Raw genomic sequence first — 18,836 nt, forward strand, 5'->3', positions numbered from 1 at the left:
TTCTTAGCTTATCATACCTTGCTGTAGCAATGGTATGACTGCTCAGACTGTAAAAATCAGCAGTATGACCTCTTCTGTACCAGTAGGTATTGAGGCTCTTTGGGGATGTTTGAAATGTGATTTATGAAAACACTGTGAAGTTCCTTTAAACTGTTGTCAGTTACAATGAAGAAAACAATTAAAAGGGGCAGTCTCGCACATAATTATGCTTAAAGACAACAGCTCTTATGCTGCCATCATTGAGCCTTGTCTGCTTTGAAGTTGGTGATGTTCTGCCAGAAATTCACGTGACTTTTCTAGAACCAGCAGCGACAGGAGACTCTGTTCAGATGTCCACACGAAAGAGTCATTTTCCAAAACACCCCTAGGTTATTGTCAATGTCCATATGGGCTGGTAGGTATGACAAGGGCCTATCAGAAATCTGTCCATTCTGGACTGACAGCTGGAAGCCAGACAGCACACCTTGGCGTGTCTCAAAGGGCACGAGCTGCCTACATGAGAGCATCTGAATTGCATCCCAGGTGTCCGAGTAGCAAAGCCTGTGTGACTGTGAGAGGTGTAAAGCAGCCTGGTAACACGGCTGATGTGGCTGCAGCTTTAGCAGGTGTTGCCAGACACCAGAGCGTAGGCTCTCCAGAGAACATATGTTTGCGTCACTGCCATGCGTGTTGTTCACACTACAGTGGCATCTCTGTGTCTTGCTGTGTGGGCGTAGCTGTAAATTGGTGTTCCATAGCTCTGTGCACTGCTGATGGTGGGTATTTAGAAATCAAAAAAAGTCTTTCATCCTGAGCAAGAACACAAGATTTTTTTCATGCTATCCTGCTGCAGTGTGTGCATGTGTTTGTTTTGTTTTAATTTTGGATTACATGCATAATTCACCTTGTGAAAAGGAGATGAGGTGGGAGGGAGAAATATTATTAGAAGTTTTGTAGTTGTGCTTATAAATCCCTTCGTTACTGTTCCCTGTGCAGTGGGATACTACTACCTTTCTTCATGTCTGATATGAAAAAAGTGTAGTGTGGCACATAGGCTTTCCTGATTTGTCTTAACTCAAGCATGAGCACAACTAGACTTGCTCACTCTGGCCTTGAATACCTCCTTCCTATCATCTAGTGGTCCGACTTTTACTCTGATTTCAAATACCTGTGTCAAACCCTTCAGTGAGGGTCAGAAGCTGGACCAGCCTCAGCACTCCCCTTTTTGCTGTGCTCTCTGAAGCAAAGGATGTGTTTGTGGTCTGTTGCTTTTTGGCTTAGTTTGGCTTTGAATGTTCAACCTGACATGCTAAAAACAACTAATTTGTGTTTGTCTCTCTCTTTCTCTCTCTCTCTCTTTTTTTTTTTTTTTTTAAATAAACCTGATCAGGAAAAAGAAAATCAGTCTCTCATCATCAAAATTGCTTCTCTCCAGGAAGAGGTAAAATAGATCATGACTTTGCAAGTACATGTTCTTGTTTAGCTAAAAGCTCACCATTAGAAATGAGATGTTTGTCAGACTTTGAAGCCTGACATGCTAATTAGGTTATCAAAAAAGATATATTTTACAAGAATGACTTATCATAAAACTTTGTATCTTGAAGTTGCACTGTGCTTCAGACTTTCCATTTGCTGGATAAGTAAGGATACGAGGTTGGGAAAGCATGGGTGGCAGGGACAAACAGCTTTTTTCCCCTCTTTTTCAAAGCTTTATAGACAAATTCCAAATATTTCTAGTTAACACAGCTGTAAATACACTAACTCTATATTGAAACAGTCTCCATCTAACACTTTTTCATATTCAGTTCTGTTTCCCTCCTTTAAGATCCAAAGGAGGAGCCCTGTATAGACCTGTAACTCCAAAAAATTCCAGTGGCTGGGGGCTCCAGTCACAGATGGATCTATTGCACTGGCCAAGGACCTACAGGAGGCTTGTAGGGAATATACTGCTCATGGAGCTGTATCTCTAGGCTCTCTTCTTTTTTTTTTTTTTAACGCCCCCGCCCCCGCAGCAGAGAGCTATTCATTCTTTCTTTCTTTTATTTATTTCATTAAAGTAAGTATTTTATAAACCAGTTTTTATCAGGTGATAAAATGTTTTAATACTTGCTTACAGCCTGTATTTTAGACTATTTAGGATGAAATAGAGAAACAGGTTAAATCATACATAGTAATGAAAAGAAGCACCTCAGGGATTCGGGAATCTATTATTTATTATAACAACATGGTAGTCATTGTTCTTCGCGTGTTTACCATGCTCAAGATTAGTCTTTCCAAAAAGCTCATAAGTCCAAATAGCTATTAAACTGCATCTTTCAAAAAATAATTCTCATGCTGCAGGGCTGAAAGCTTTTCTTTAGCTTTCTATGCACATACAATATATGTGCATAAATACTGGTAGTGTTTTAGAATAGGCAGTAGCTTGGGGGTGGAGATGTCATTTTGCCTAGTTTCTTCAAGGAGAAGCTGTTGATCCATCCGGCTGTGCCTAAACACTCTGTTTCTTGTTCAGAATATTAGGAATAGCATGGATACCGATGGACTTCAAAAGAAGATTTTGGAGCTGTCTAAAAATGCAGCAGAGCTTCAAGTAAGCATTTCAACTCTAGGAGGAACAAAAAGACAGCCTATAGTTTACTCGGGTCTAGTGAGGGGAATTTCTGCCTCTGAAAAGTCGACAGCCCTGAACCTGTCTGTAGTAAAGAACTGCAGTGCAATCATAGCTTGGACAGCGTGACAGCTTTGACTAAGCAAGCTGCTGTCTGGAGGCTAAAAACTGGCTAATATAAACAATCCACAGTTTCCTTGTTTCCTCTAAGTTTAAACTTTTAGAAACCTTTTCCCCACTATTCGAGAAAATATATTAGAAAGTCTGTAGACTGGTGTAGCTGAAACTATTAGCCTGGACAGGCAAGAGGAAAAAAAGGTGACTGTGAAAGGTGAGAACGCTTTCACTTTTAACTGGGTGCAAGATTTGAACTTTGAAACACACCATGCAAGGTATTCAAAGAAGAATTTGATTTTTCTAAGCAAGGAATCTTGATACCTTTTTTTCTCTTCCAGGTACGAGATAGGAACACACTCATATTATAGTGCATACTGATGACTGGAATTATTTTTGATCTTTCCATTCTTTAGATCCAAGCACATATCTATGAGAGCACTGTGGTGAATAAAGAGGCAAGCTTGATTCAGGTTAGTTGCTTTTACTTCATTACTGTCTTGACTGAAAATACTGACTATGGGATGATTCGTAAAAAGGCAAGGCAATAACCTGCATTGTGGCACTTTTTTTTTCTACTGTTCTCACACTGCAGAACCTGATCCTATAAATGGCTTCAAAGTAGGCGAGATCTGCTTTAGGACCTGGTTATGAGTCAGCATAACTAAAGGTTTCAGGATTTTGCTTTTATTTAAAAAAAGAAAAAAAAATCACAACCTATTAAAACAAAACAAACTTGCAAACTTCAGAAAAATGTACAGAAACTTCTAAAGGCTACTTCCTTCAACAGTTGGTAGAAGAATGTACCTGCAGAAGATCCTTCCCTTCATGTCTCTTGCTTAAATTGCTTAAATTTTTTGTCAAACTAGAAATGGTGATTCAGAGCACAATGGAAAAGCAAATTTGTCCTTTTTCATTACTGAGGTGTAATTATCTAGGCTTTGCTGAAGAGTGAGCATTTCTGACACTGTTTTTTGTATTGGAAAACTTGTATTTTGTATTGGAAAACAAAGGCATAAGACTACATAAGGGTGGTGGCATTCTCTGGATTCATGAATTATGCAAATAGCCTTCTAGGCTAATGGAGTTTCTATTTAGCAGAACACGTTCTAAATCAGCTGATGAAATATTTGACTATTAGGCTGTCTACAAAAATGAGTGCAGCTGAAGTCAAACAGTGACAAAAGAGAACCTAGCTTCAGTGTGATCCAGCTAATAATTTTGTAGCTAAGTGTTTTTTAATAGGGTTTTTTTTTTTTTGCCAGAAGCAGCTTAAGGGTACAAATGAATTAACTTTTTTTTTAAATAGCTTTCACTTTCTCCTCCTTGACTGATTCAAAGCTTTTGTGGCTTCTGTAGTATCCTTTTATTTTAAAAAGGCTAAAAGGCTTTTTTAGTCTATTGACTAAATGGGAATTTTGAAAGCAGACTGCTAGATTGCATGTTCTTGTAGATAAAAGTGGTTGGTTTGTATAATCTTGAAGAAACTGGTGTGGAAAACTGACTTTGCTTGTTGGAATTAGGATCTGTAGGATAAGGGTTTACCAGTAAGCTAAAAAAACCCTCTCATAGTTCTTTGAAAGGTAGATTGGATAGGATTGATGGTCGTTGAAAATTATTATGGCAGCCTTTCTTTTCCAGGCCTGCAGAAGGTATGTGAAGATAGTAAACACTTTTTTTTTTTTTTTTTTCCCCTTTCCTTTAACCTTCAGCATCATACATCAGTTGTCTCTGCCAAGGCTGGAAACCTGGTTCTATAACCTCACTTTTCCTGCTTAGCTTTCTGTGCATTTCATCTCTTTCAAAAACCTCAACTCTTTAAAAAGAGGAAGAGTAGGAAGAAGTCATAAAAGGGGTGAGAGGACCAGAACTCCTACTTGAAGTTCCTGTTTTCTCTAAGAAATGTTCCGCTTGTCTGTGCGGTGTCTTCTATTGTAATGGCATAACATGACTGAAGCCCATTGCTAGTTTGTGATGCTAAGAAAGCTACTACTTCTACTAACTCCTCAGTCTTACCATGAGGGTTGATACGTTCTCTATCAGCCCTTCCATTAGGTGGTGTTTTATCTGCAGGGCCCTACACTCTATGCCTTTAATCATGAAAACTAATGACAGTAAACTCAGAACATTGCAACTTGTTTTAAGGGTCGGTTGGGATTAAAACTTGTGCCAGGCATAATATAGTGGAGGTTTTCAGCTAAAACTAGAGTGCTTCTGTCTAGTTTAGTCTGCTACTGCTGGTACAGAAACCAGGTAAATAATAAATTAAAACACAGCATCTGGAAAGAGTTTTTCTGTCTCCTTAATTTCGGGAGTTACATAGAAAAGGTCTTGAGTGCTTTCCATTAGCTGATATGCAAGGTAGTTTACTGTATTCTTTTAAATTCGCAACTATTTTTATGTTAGGTAATTAGGTTGCTGCTCAAACCTAAATCATACAGCTTACTGCTGTGATGTAGGATTGAGTATAGTGTTGTTCTGGTTACAAAGCATCGTAGCCGTAAGTATTACAAATGTGCTTCAATGTGCTAGTTGCCAGGTTGTGTGCTTTAAAGGTTGTTTTCTCCACAATCTCTGCAGAAGGAGCAGGACATCAAAGAACTGAAGTTAACCATTGTGGAGTGTTCCTCAATAATAGAGGTATGGGACCGAGTTTAGTTTTTGACTATGTGAGGGGAAATCATGCATATCCTATGCTTATTCTGCATGACAAAGTAATGTTCTAACCAGGTCTGATATTATGTTTCAGACTTTGCGGGCAGAAAAAAATAAGCTACTGGAGAACATGCAACACATGCAGCAAGAGCTGATCTCGTGAGTATTGTGAACAAGTCCCAGGAAATGCAGTTCATCAAAAGTCAAAAAGGACTGATACGTATTTTTTTTTTTCCTGCTTCTTTTAGAAATGGGTTGAGTTTCCCATTGTTGTGTAAATTTAACAGTAATATTCCTGAAGGGATGAATTCACTGCACTGTGAACTGGAACTTGCTCAGTCTTCTGAGGTATGAATCAAATCTTTATTGAATCTCATCCCAGTTGTCTTGCATCACTAAAGGAAGAGCAAAGCTCATTCCCTGTAGATCATTAGATAACCCTGGAATTCGAAGCCATTAATCCTAGCACGCAAGCATAGAATGTGAAGATTACAGTATTGTCCCAAGTACATTGGAGAAAGTCCAAAGAAAAGCAAACAAAACACTCAGATCTAAAAAAATGAGACCTACGAAGTAAATCTGGAAGAGCTAGGGTCATGCATTTAGCTGGCAAAAGAACAGACTGATAGGAGAAGATATGAGTTTTCAAATATATAAAGGCTATTATGCTGAAGAAAGTTAACAGTCTGTTTCTTCTTGTACTGACTACACCAGACACAACAATGGTTTTCAATTGCAGGAGGGGAGACTTCTTTTTCCTCGAAGTCTAATGTAGTGAAAAAGAAAATTAAGCATTAGAGTAAGCATCTTGACAGGGTTGTAGAGTCTTCATCTAATTTATTCTTTAGAAACTCTGATAAGCACCTGTCTGTAGGTACCATTCCCTTGCCCCTCAGCAGGTACAATGGTGACTGATCTTTAGAAGTCCTGTCCAGCTTTTTTTTTTTCTGAGGTCTTAGGATAGTGACTCAGAGGAGGACAGGAGAGGCATCCTTTTGATGAGTCTGGCACAGGCTGACAAAATCTTAGTACTGCAGTTGAGCCTGTTGGTTTTGAGTTGTCCTCTGCCAAACACCCAGCGGGTGGTTTGGTGACTTTTGGGAACTACGCTTTTGATCAGACACACTTCACATAGCACTGGAAGTTTGGTCTCTTATTTACTGTTCTCATAGCTTTCCAGCACTCCAGTTAAGAACTACTGGAAAAAAAACAATTTACGTGTACACTATGGTTTTGGTTCAGATTTTTATCTGAGCTATTCTGTGCCCGCTTCCCTAAAGACATTCCATGGAGTCCCATCCTTCCTTACAGTGCTGTCTTCCCTTCAGATGCAAGCTGTGCAGCAGAGCTGATAACAAATATATGCTGTTGCAGTGATTTTTCTTGTAAGACTTCACCGTGCTGTTACTTGCTTTTATGTGTGGTGCATTTGCAAAGAGTTAGCATTTGCAACAGAAAAAAATCTACTAGTGGACTAAAACTACAGGCCCAGAAATGAGAGGTATGCTTGGCTAGGCAGCTCTGTTTCACAAGTAGCGTGTTGTCCCCTATTGCAGCTCCCCACAGCCACAGTGAGTCACTGTGTTTACCTCTCAAATGCTATAATGAGACACAATTCCACCAAATCACCTGTAAAGCAAGGAAGGGCTCTGCTAATTCATTATTTCGTGAAGTCTTTTCTGAATAAAGATAACTAATTATTGACTTCCTCTTGCCTATTCCTGACATGAAAATTTACATTGGATCACTCAGCAGCTTGGCTGGAGTGCTTTTTTTAAATCCCCATGACATGATGGTTTTGAAAGGCTTTTACAAGCTTCAGGTTTCCATAGCTCTGACCTTCTAGTAAATACGATGCAGGGATACTTCAGAAAAGTCTAAATGTCAGTGATGCTGGTTTGTAATAAGGAGATGTCAAAATAAGCTAGCTGGCTCTTCCATCTCTTCAAAGATTACCAAGACTGAATGGACGTCCCTGGACGAAACACTGGACCGTGAAGTGCTGTTTTTACTTCAGGGACCTGAATATGCGGGAGAAAAATTTAAGACTATCATGCAAAACCTGGTCAGTGGTAGAGCTTATGTGAATAAGGATGTGGTCTTCTATCAGCCTTTTAATTAGGATTTCTCCAAGCATTGATAATCAGATCATGTTCACTCCTTTTGAAAAAATAAGAATAGCTTCTTTGGGGGTGGAGATGGGGGTATACTTACTCTAGCAATATCACTTGGCACCTACTCTAACGCTGTAACTTATAACCTGGGTAATTCTGGGCAGCATTGTGTCAGACTAGTACTAGAAATGCCAGGTTTGATTTTTTTTTTTTTTTTAAAATTCCACCCCCACCCCCCCCCGCTCCAGCAAGAGGAAGCCTCTGAAGCAGAGGAGCTTGTCATGACTTCTTTACAATGGGTAAAAGATCCTGATGTGAACATGCAACAGGCTTGGGAGAGAAAACTTATGGTAAGTAACTGCTTCTCTGAAGCTATTTTATGAAATAGTGGGGCTGCGCAAAAACTTAAGGTGGGTATCTTACTGCTGCATGCTATGTATATTAATTACTTGAGATCATAGCAGTCCATTTGGGGGTCAGAGATGGCTGTATGGAGAGAAACATCTTTGGAAACTTTTTTTTTTTTGAGGAGGGAGGGGATGATTGCTTTTCACTTAAATGCTATGCTTTTCCTGACTTGTCTTGTGGAAGATCTCACTTTGTTAAAACTATGCCTGAAGGAAAGGGTAGATGAAGTAAGTCGATTTGAAGAGGAAAATGAGATCAGATGACAACATTAGATTGTGTGAGCTATGAAGCTTTTCTGCCCACTGCACATTTCTGTGTGTCTCGAGCACTCGTTTTCCCATGTGCTCTGAATCTGACTACGGTAGTGGACAGTTTCACCATCAACAGGAGGGAGGTGGCTTTATAACCAGATTTCCCAATCAAAACCTTCACAGGTTTGCCTTTTGAAAGGCGAAGTGTTCTGCTTTTGCTGGACACACTCCACAGGAAAAGTTTCTACAAAAACGTATTTTACAACTTAATCTTGCATAATGTATTTTTACTATTCCTCATACCTCATGTGAGGCTTGAAAGTAAAGATTTTTGCTCAAGGTAACTGGCAAAAATAACTTCCCCATGTGGTAGCAGCAGTCTGTGGACACATCTTAACTCTCTTGCTCTTGTTCCCTCCTCCCCTCCCATGTAACAGCACGGTTTCTGCAATTTTCACCTTACTGGATGTAACTTTTTCTCTAACCTGCTCCTTGTTACTAATCTGTTGTTAGGAACGCTCCTACAGAAAACTCCACCGAACTCCACTACTGCTGTCTTTTGGCTCCTTAATAGATGCCAAAACCTCAATTCATCCCACTTGGGTAATAGCAGGTGGCACCACAGTACGTGCTGCTTTAAGCTGTTAGCTTTTAAGTAGAAAGCTACCCTTCTTTTCCTCTAGTGCTGCAAAATGTTGTAGTTGGCCCTCTTCATCTTTCCTGGGCAGGCGGGAGCAATCATTGGAGCCATCCAGTCCTGCAGCCAGCTTTTTTAGCTTCTTCTTTTTTATGTAAATCCTGAAAGCTTCCTCTTGGGGAAGGTGTAAGTGTCTCAGTCTCTTCACGCTGGTGTGACTTTGGGTAGGCTCTAGGAAACTGCTGGCTCGTGCATTGCTGTAACTTTTTGATCTTGACTAAAAACTTTCTCCTTCAAAGCTGTCACAGCTGAAAAAGGCTTGTTAACTTACCATTCATGTTGGGATCCTGTTAACATGTGAAGCTAAAAACTTTTGGTGTGGGTATTGGAGTTGATTGTGGCAAATGAATCCTAATCTGGCTCCTAGAGCGCGATGCATTTGGACACTAAGCTAACAGAGGATCAAGGAAGAACAAGATTCTTTAAAAATAAAAGGTCCAGGCCTTTTGAGACCCGTGGGAATGGGAAGTGACTTCATGTCAAACATATTGTCTTCACCTAGCTAGAACAAGCCAGATATGTGGGAAATATGGTATATGGAGCTGAACAACAGTAAATCCAAACAAAGAAAGATTCAAAGTAGCTTCTTCCACCCTTAGAGAAAGCTTTTGTAGAAAAATGAATTAAATCTTGGACCATGCACTATCACTTGAAGCCTAAACGCTTCTCCACCATTTCCTGTGAAATACATTATGGACGTGTTTTGCTGGGCTTTAGTATTTTTAAATATGTTTTAAATATGTTTAACTAATAAGTATATTATAATACATAAAGTGAATTTTAAGTGTGCCTGTGGTTTTTGTGTGTATATACATATATTTAAGCATATATAGATGGTTACAGTAAAAACTTTTTCACCCTTCTCCTGCTGGAAGATAAGACTGTAGCACATGTGCCCTGATAAGCCTATACCACTTATGTGTCAAACCCATGCTATTTCTAAGACCAAGCGCTGCCTGTTCCTTGGCTGGGAAACTGATCTTCAGGATGTGGGCATTTGCACATGGTCACATCCCATGTCATCCCAGTAAACCTATCTAGCAAAACTGCTCAGGCTTTCTTTTTTTGTAGCATGTTACTTGATGTGCTACGCTTTTTTGTTCGAAGCTCATGAACAACATTAGACTCTAACTTGCAAGTAGGTAACATGGCCCATATTTGTAGGATTGATGGTTTCCTCTTTGAACTGATGTAAAATCCCAGAAATATGAACCTCATTCTTACCTGACCTCTGTTTGAATCTCATTAAACATTCTTTAAAAGCTGAGGACTCTATTTTGTATGTTCAGTTGAACAAGGTCAGAGAAAGAGGACTGGATTCTTCTTTCTCAATACGTATACTGCAAGTCACTGTTCAGAGAAATACAGAGGATGCAATGTTACTTAACACTTCATTTTTACCATCTTCCCCTTTTTCTTCCTACAAATCGGAGGTAAAACTGAAAGCCTTTGTCACAGGGGTCATCCCTTGGACAGATTTCATCTGCTAGGCATGTATGACAAACTAAAATATGGATTTATAGGTTTTGGTGGGTTTTTTTTATTTTGCTGTAATACAAACTCAAATCGGTACCAGTGGACTTAGTTGTACTTTGAGGGTCACAGAATTCTAAATTATCAATTTTAGGGCTTCCTGCAAGATGATCATTATTAAAACTTCCCCTTATGAAATATGGGTTTTGTTGCTGTATCTGGGCATCTTGTGATGGAGGTTTTCTGGAGTGAGTTGTAAAGACTCCCTCGTGCACCATGTAATCTTCTGCCACGCTTACCATAAATACTTGCTAACTGTATATTTGTTTTACAAGGGATAAAGAGGAAGAGGACTATCTGTGTACCCTAGATCTGCCCAAAAGAAAGGCTGAGAGTTGCTTTTGACTTAGGAGTAACCTTTTGAAAAAAGTGGGAGCCATTTATCAAATTGAACTAGCATACGGAAGGCTTACGTTTTCTTGTGCAAACTGTTATGTGGTGCTTCATCTTAAAGTCTTAAAGTACTAACACTAGACAGGAGTCTAGCCGGTCTGTCCCCACATCCCGTCAGATTCAGGAGTTAGAAGGTACAGGTTTAAACCTTAGGTAGCTTTGTTAACCTGTTAGACTGCACAAAACACTGTTTTGTACAAAACACACACCCATTTCTCCTTTATAATCTCTTCCTTATTAAACTGTATTTTTCCTCATTCTCTCTCTCTCTCTCTCTCTCCCCCTCCCCCCCCCCTCCCCCCTTCCCCTGTGTGAGTAGATGGCAGAATATTGTCAATCATCCATCTTCTTTATTGCTGATAGTGTTGGATATAGGTGACGATGCTAAATGGTGGAGCAGGGAAATCAATTCTCATCATGTAAATTGGGGCTCTGGTTTACTTTCTGGCTCTGCTCCACATCACATGGCAACTCAGTTTCAAAATTCCACAGGTTCTCAAGCAAGAACTAGGAGAAAAAAGACACCTGTGGATCCAGAAACTTCATCTCTTGGAAAAATACAAAGAATCCCTAGATAAGGATTTTATTCGAATGGCGAGCAACCTGAGGAGAACCAAGACAGAGCAACTTCACCTAAGGAAAGAGCTCTCTGCCAGGTACCCCTTTAAAGCATGTGTGTCTTTTCTTGATTTGTTGTTGTTGGTTGCTTAGCTGTTTGGTCAGGGGGGTTTGTTTTGGTTTTGGGTTGGGTTGGGTTTTTTGTCTTGTAGGACAAAGTTCACTGAATTCTGAAGACTTTTTTTCACAGAGGAAATAATCTGCTGTTTTGGAGAGTGGATCCGGTTTTAGCATAACATGCTATGTGGGAGTTAAGGTTTATGTATGAAGTAACATACGATCTTGGGGATGTCTTTGAAAACACCAGGGAGATCACAGACTGAGCAATTAAAGCAAGAGGGCACTGCCTATCTAGCAGGTGCAACCATTAAACAAACTGCTGGGTTTGCGTGAAGCAGAAGACCTGTAAAATGTATGCCTGCAGGTATTATTGCTTTGCGAGACAATTGCTAGCTGTTTCTCAAGGATATAGCTTCAATGAGTTATCTCATTAAATATGAAAATGTAACTTTAAATTTTAGTTTATTGGCACATGGTTCCTGCTATGAGTTTTGACGTTACAAATATGGCAGCAAAAGACAGCAGGTGTAAACCTCTGCCTGCCCGCCATCCTTCCTCTCCTCAGACGTTCAGGAAAGCAGCTAGTCAAGGATTTTTTTGTCAGAACAACTAATCTGAATTTGTTTTCTTTGTGGAACCCAGGCTTACTCATAATGTCAGCCTTCTGCTATCCTACACTAAATGTAAATTTTTGCACGCATGCCCTTACCTGGGTTTGGGGTGTAAGCAGCTTCCTAGGGCTTTGCATCCCTGAGAGCTAATGCAGAGCAGTCATACAACACTTTTGCCTGACTTATCTTCCACTTAACGTTGTTAATGTAGACCTCCCACATGCTCTCCCTTCACTCAGAAAAGAGCTGATAAAAATACTGATGGTTTGGTTTCTTAAAGCTGCCTCTCTGTATCAAAATTGTTTGTGGTGGTAGCAACAAAGAAAAAAAAATGTGAAGGTGAGTTAGAGAAGAAATGGGCAAAGGGTTTATACACTGAAAAAGAAGGGGTTCCTTGAAAGCCATCATCTTTAGCACTGGTTTTGGTGGCATCTGTCTGCTGTCAAGTGAAATACCCTCTGAAACACTGGGAAATTAACCTGATGAAGCTGTGTATCTGCAGTAATAGCCCCAGGGTATCTTTTCTACAATGATTGACTCTATATCCGATTACTATTTCTCCCAAACCATGAGACAGTGCATTCTTTTGACCAAATTGCAGAAGTTTGCCTCACTAAGCCCTTGCTCTTTGAGAGTTCTCTGGATATTCCACAAGCTTTCACTTTGGTACCCAGCTGGCTGGGGCTGGCACAGCCATTGCACTGTTCAGCTGAGCAGCAACCAGGGAAAACCTCAATCCCCTTCCTAATGCTGGAGCTGCTATAGAAAAGCCTCGTCTGCCTACTGGGTTGAATTGTGCTTAGCAAGAACGAAATCCCTGGTGCTGGATCCTGGGGAGCTGCAAAATGTGACAGCTGAATGCGGTTCTTGGTGCATGTCTCAACAACTAGTGTGTGTCATCTCCCGGGCATGCCTGCTCTCAAATGTCAGTAACGGATTGTGGTTTGTGCTCTCACCCCGCAGGCAACGTGAGATAGAAACTGTCAAACAGTTACAAGAAGAAACTGCTGGCCAGGCAGAAGCCCTTGCTTTAGAGCTGCAAAAAGCTACAAAGAAGCTGGAGGATGCCAGCAAACAGGTAAGGGACAGTCTAGTTCCTTCTATGCAGAAAACAGGCAAGCAGATGCAAAAGACTACGTACAATGCATCGCTGCTCTTGGGAAAGGAAATCGCATGTTCGGAATGGAGTGCCTCATTGCAAAAGTGGAACCAGCAGAGGAAGTAAAATTTGAGGGGGTGGTGACAACAGTTTGCTGATGAAAGAGGCAGCATTGCATATTTGTGGTGGCTTAAAAAAAAGAAAAGAGGAGGGGAAAAAAAAAAAACCAAAAATAGCTTCCATACACAGTCCACCCCAACGTAAAAATGCAGAAGTTCAGAGGGAGCTTTATCACTTCCTGAGAAAGAACAGATGCAGTTTGGTTTCATTTACATGAACTGTAGAGGCTCCTTGTGTTAGTCAGGCTGCTTTATTTTTTTTTTTCCTTCCCTTCTTTTTTCTTAAATATTGTTTTGTGCTTAGGCGGAGGATCAAGTTGAAGCCTTTCACTCTGCTTGTGAGGAAGCCGCATCCTTGCAACACAAGTTAGAGGAAGCCATTTCTGAGCAGCAAAAACTCAAGGATGTGAATGCAGCTCTAACAAGCACTTGCCAGTTGCTTCAAGAAAAGGTGGAAGATCAGAAAAGTGAGTAACTACTGGCAGTGTGCCAGCATTCACCCTTGCATGGGCAAATCCTTTATAGTTTAGTTTATGGCAACGGGGAATAGGACTGACCTGCAAGTAATCTGGTAAAATGCTCTGTGGAGTTTGTTGTGTTTTTTTTTTTCTTCTTCTTTCTTCCTTTCTTTCTTTCTGTTTTTCCTTCTACTTTAAGAGATCTGCAACCATAGCATCTGGGCTGAGAATCAGGTGGGATCCTGATGAGTGGGTGTTGGGCTGGACAAAGATGCAGAACCTGCTACCAAAATCCCCAGTCCTAGGAGGAGGGGTTAGTGGCATGGGCGGCACTCCTTTACTGAAGCTGCTGTTCCCACAACTGAATAGTCCACCTTATTCCTAACAAACTCATCCATCTTTCTTAAGCTTCCTGTACCAAAGAGACCTGGTTTTTATGTTCCGCATTCTGCATGCTGCTTGTATTTGCTTTGTGTTTTTGAATAGCTGCATGGTACTAGGCTGTTCTGTATAGTAGAAAGCAATCATGTCATTGCATTGTACACATGCAACTTTTGCTACGGAACCATGGAAACTTCATACTACCTCTTGCTCACTTGCTAACATCAACACCTCAAAAGCCTGGGCAATTACAGAATGCAGGGGTTTGATTCCAGCACATGTGGCTTTTTCTTTCCAAATTCTGGAGTGCATATCACTTACAGGAAAAAAAAATGCTGGCTGACTTGAGCCCACTGAATGTTTGGCCTCAGGCATGCATTTCCCAGGGCAATGTGACTGATGCTCAATATATATGTGCGTTGTAAACAACTTTATGTGAAACTACAATTTGTCTTGTAGGAGAAATTACACAGGACCCTATGCCTTAGCTCTAAGGCACAACTGTTATGCACTGATGTGGCAGAAACAGCTCCAGACTGTGCCTGCTGACTTCTGACCATTATTTTGGCATTGTTCATGTGTGTGTGTGCTCCTGTTGCTTTCATGCTTACTTCTTCCTCCAAACTGTGGGGTTGTTTTTTATCAAGAGAAATAACAATGGAAATAGTGTGTCATTTTCCAGCTCTGAATAGACAAAGCTCTCTGAAAAGTGAGCTAGAGTAAAGGAAAAGAGAGAGAACCCCAGACACGTGGAAGAGACTGGTGCCACTGTGACTCAAAAAAACCAAACCAAAACAAAAAACCCAAACAAACCCCCAGAAATCACCACCACCCTGGAAGTGGCTGAGACTTTGGCTTTAAATTACTCCAGGTAGTTTGCAGAAATCTCTTTCTGTAGAGAAATAGAAATAAACTGGTAAATGTGTAGAGAAGTTGCAAGGTGTTATGTAGAACAGGGTTAACAAACAAGTATGAGAGCGGGGGAGGACAAGACTTTATATTGGTTCCTGCGAAAGCCAGACAGGCCTAGTGCCCCTTCTGACTGAAGGGCTGGGTTGTAGTCTCTTCCCCACCCACCTACCCACTCCGTTCCCCTATATTCCCGCCACTCAATGATGAGATGAGAAGTGAGGGAACCTGTTGACCAAGGAAGCTACTTCAACCTAAGTCAGCCTGGCACAGCTCCTTCTGTGTTTCAGATGTCTAATCATGCCTTGCCACTAATTGCTACGGCCCTCATCCAGTGAAAAAGCTGAATGAGCTACTGAGAGCTGCCTTCAATTTTTGCTTGGGCACTGAGGTGACGGTGCTAATGAAATCTCCTTTCCCACCCAACCCCCATTATTAGCTGCGGTGCAAAAGCTATGATAGACTTATATCAAGGTAGAAGTCACCAGAGGCAGGCCCTGGCATTACCAAACTTGAACAAAGAATGACTCTAAGTATAATGTAAAGCTCATTGACTCGAAAACTTCTGTACAGGATGTCAAATTGGAAGGACAAATGCTTCTCTTCCAATAAGTTGTAATGGAGTCGTCCATTTCCACAGGGAACTGTGCCTCCGTAATGCTGCTGATGTGGGGAAGCATTCCCCCCCTTTATAGCAAGGGGAAATGTAACCACAAAAAAGTGCCCAGTGTTTTCTGGAACTTGCAAAACAAAATGTACTTTTAAAATTCTCTTTCCTGTGAAAAAGTGTTGCAGGTATAACTAGACTAAAGCAAAGTGCAATGGGCGTGTGATAGGCAGCAGTCAGGTTTGAAGACACTAACATCTGACTGCTTGTTATCAACTTAGAAGGAACCCTGTAAGACTTGTGAATGTCTCTTCATAGCAACTGTTAACACACTACGATGGGAGCTGCTTCAAAGGCGACTCTGTGAATTGCTGTGTCAGGTATGATGCTTGTCTGGTGGGAGAAGAAATGGTAGGCTTGCACAGGAGGTGCTCTGGTGGAAGGACATCTACAGCTGAGGTGAACTGCAAGTAATCTGGCAGCATCCGACTTCTTTTCTAACATGTACATAACTGTAGAGGCAGTAAACTGTATGTCCTGATCTGCACATTATTATTTTCCTTTTTCAGCCTTCTGGAAAAAATGGGCTAGAACTTACAGGTGTGGTGTTGGTCTCCACTGTAAGCAATTGTTGGTGATCATATCAAATGGGGCTGAGGGAAGCTTTCCCTGATGCATTGAGTGATTTGTCCCTGACAATCAGCCCTCTCTTCTGCAGACAGTCTTGAAAACAAATGTTTAAAATCTTGTAATAAAATATTTCTCAGTATCCAGGCATTGAATAGGCAGTGAAAGAGTTATTACCTTTGTGCCCCTCTGTGGAAATATGTTGGAAATTATATAACTCTAGAGTACTTTGCTTTAAATAAAAATGCTTTCTTCAAGTTTGGAAGGGGGTGGAGGGGGAGATGTTGTGGGAGGACTTTTTTCCCAACCAGCTCTAGTAAGGAACGCTATAGCTCAGGGTCTGAACAGTCTGGATTTAACCTAGAATAACAAGGTATTTATAAAGACAAACAGAAGACCCTAAAACGTATCCTAGGCTGTAAAAGGGGCATCAGAGGAGCAGAATCAAAACTGTGGACTAGCTGTATGTGAATAAAACTTTATTTGTGCATAAAGGTCTGCAGAATTAAGGGTTTGAAAGTCGCAAGGGGAAACAACAGCATAGTTTTCCTGATAGCTGAAAATAGTTCAATTAGATAAAATTCCATTTTGTTCATAATCAGTAGTAGTGTTCCTTCTCTTTTTTTACCTTTTTTTTTTTTTTTCCCTTCTACGTCTGCCTGCCTTAAACTATTTCTCTATCGCAACAGTGCTGTGCAGAGTTAGAATCTGACTACAGTCTGCTGCCCACATCAGCTGAGCCGGTAAAAGGGAAGGTAAGTGTTTGATATGACCATTGCTGAGCCTGTTAAAATGGGACACTAGTTTTGTTCTTAATTTTTTTTTTTTTCGTGACCTGAAGGAAACAAATAACTTTCCTTGTGAGAAACTTTGCCAAGTTAAACATTCAATAAAAATTATTTGAGAGATACATATTTATGTATTATATGCATGTACATGTATACACACATGCAAAAGTATATTCAAAACCTTATTGCAAAACCAGTTTCCTATTGCTTCTGAACAGTCACTGTGACAAAATACAGGCGCTTGATAAATTGCATTTTGAGAAGGATCAGAGGCTGAAGATGGGGCTACCTCTTCTAATTTCTTTTCCATTTTTCATCACTTAAGCAACATTAGGTCAAATGCAGCTGCATAAGTGTTGCTTCAGAAGTTTCCTCTAGCCATCTTCAGATAGAACTTCTTCAGCAGTAAACAGCAAGCACGTGGTGTGCATGCAGGGGCAGAGGACGGTGGGGGCAGTGCTTTGTCTCCATGCAGCCGAACTGGAGCTGCTCTTCTGCTCCTGCTGAGGGAAATCTGACCTGTGTAGCAGGTGCTGGACACTGGACGAATGTTCCCCTTCTCAGTCTGTCTGGTTGGCTTGGCTGGAAGGGTGGCGTTTTTTCCCAGTTTTTTTTGTTGTTGTTTTTTCTCAAGTTTTGGGTTTTTTTCACAGGGTTTGGTTGCTTCTTTGGTTTTGGTTTTTTTTTGGTCTGGTTTGCGTGTTTTTTTCTTTTTTTTGTTCTCCTATCCTGCTCATCTTGCCTGGTTTTGTAGTATCTAGTTCCAGACCTAGGTTGAACCAACATGTCTGTTGCAAATGTAAAGTTGGATTATTCTACCTCTTCCTGTATCTGTTCTGCCCATTAAGGATGTGAGCTTTTCTAGGCAAAAAAGCAACAGATGATGTATTTGTATAACTGTTAGTATTACATTATGCAGATGCAACTGCGTGTGTGTGGGGGGAGTTGGTGGCATTAATATATTCAGCGTGATTGAACAACAGCGCTTTCTATTTTTCAATTAGCAGCTCCATTGCTCTAAACGACTGTGGAGTGAAGGACCCACCTTATGCACTGAAATTCCCAGGACACTGTCCTCGGATATTTCATGCTGGCGTAGTACACCTCTTCTAGGTAAGACCTGGTGGTGTTGGCCATTTTTCTGTCTCTCTCCTGAAATATAGGAAGAGTTGATAGGTGTTATAGAACAGTATCACTGTGCTAAACGTGCTGGTAGAGTGTGGAAAATCTATTGTTGGCTTTAGCCTATTTTTGCATGTAATCCAGGAGGCTGAATCATGTTTGAATGCTTGCAGTTAAAAGCCTGAAAAGGTGGCTGCCTGTCAGCCTAACAGTGTAAGGAACAGCCCAAAAGCTTAAGGAACTCCTGGTGTAAGTCATACATCCCAGTATACTCCTGACAAGATGCTTGCCAGTCTGGATTGAGAGGGCTTGAGTTATGTTCTTCCCATTCATCCTGTTGACTGGCACACACTGAGGTAGCCAGCAATGTCCTGCTACTTCGTTACCGAGCTGAGGTCAGACCTGGTTTAAAAACCTGAATGGGCAACATAGCTACTGAGAATCACATAATTGTATTTGTTGATTTCTCCTGCATTCATAAGATGTTCGTACTTCTCTGCAACTCTCAAGCCTTACAAGTATTAAAAGCAACCACTGACAGATATGCATTGCAGGGCCACAGAACTGCAGAGTGCATTTGGGCTTTTATAGACAAAGCATTTCTTCCAGCAGTAAGCTGGTACACCACAGTCTCTTCTCACACAAACTATAAAATGCTCAAATGTAATTCTACGCCATACTGGGG

General features: G+C 40.8%; 1 protein-coding gene across 4 annotated transcripts in view; it reads left to right on the forward strand.

Moving 5' to 3' along the window:
- The window catches only part of IRAG2 (inositol 1,4,5-triphosphate receptor associated 2), a 41,207-nt gene that overhangs the window by 6,448 nt on the left and 15,923 nt on the right, over positions 1–18,836 (forward strand). Inside the window, exons 9-22 of one of the 4 annotated variants that reach the window (XM_075161024.1) lie at positions 1,370–1,420; positions 2,492–2,569; positions 3,118–3,174; positions 5,282–5,341; positions 5,451–5,515; positions 5,605–5,704; positions 7,308–7,421; positions 7,719–7,820; positions 11,245–11,408; positions 13,005–13,119; positions 13,564–13,726; positions 15,933–15,994; positions 16,931–16,996; positions 18,034–18,142. In XM_075161024.1, coding sequence (XP_075017125.1) covers positions 1,370–1,420; positions 2,492–2,569; positions 3,118–3,174; positions 5,282–5,341; positions 5,451–5,515; positions 5,605–5,704; positions 7,308–7,421; positions 7,719–7,820; positions 11,245–11,408; positions 13,005–13,119; positions 13,564–13,726; positions 15,933–15,994; positions 16,931–16,996; positions 18,034–18,142 — 1,306 coding nt within the window. Of the gene's footprint in view, positions 1–1,369; positions 1,421–2,491; positions 2,570–3,117; positions 3,175–5,281; positions 5,342–5,450; positions 5,516–5,604; positions 5,705–7,307; positions 7,422–7,718; positions 7,821–11,244; positions 11,409–13,004; positions 13,120–13,173; positions 13,727–15,932; positions 15,995–16,930; positions 16,997–18,033; positions 18,143–18,836 lie in introns of those variants that run through there. The other 3 variants (XM_075161006.1, XM_075160997.1, XM_075161014.1) reach the window with 3 other exon arrangements.

This window comes from Calonectris borealis, chromosome 1 (genome assembly GCF_964195595.1).
Source record: "Calonectris borealis chromosome 1, bCalBor7.hap1.2, whole genome shotgun sequence".
NCBI classification, from domain to species: domain Eukaryota; kingdom Metazoa; phylum Chordata; class Aves; order Procellariiformes; family Procellariidae; genus Calonectris; species Calonectris borealis.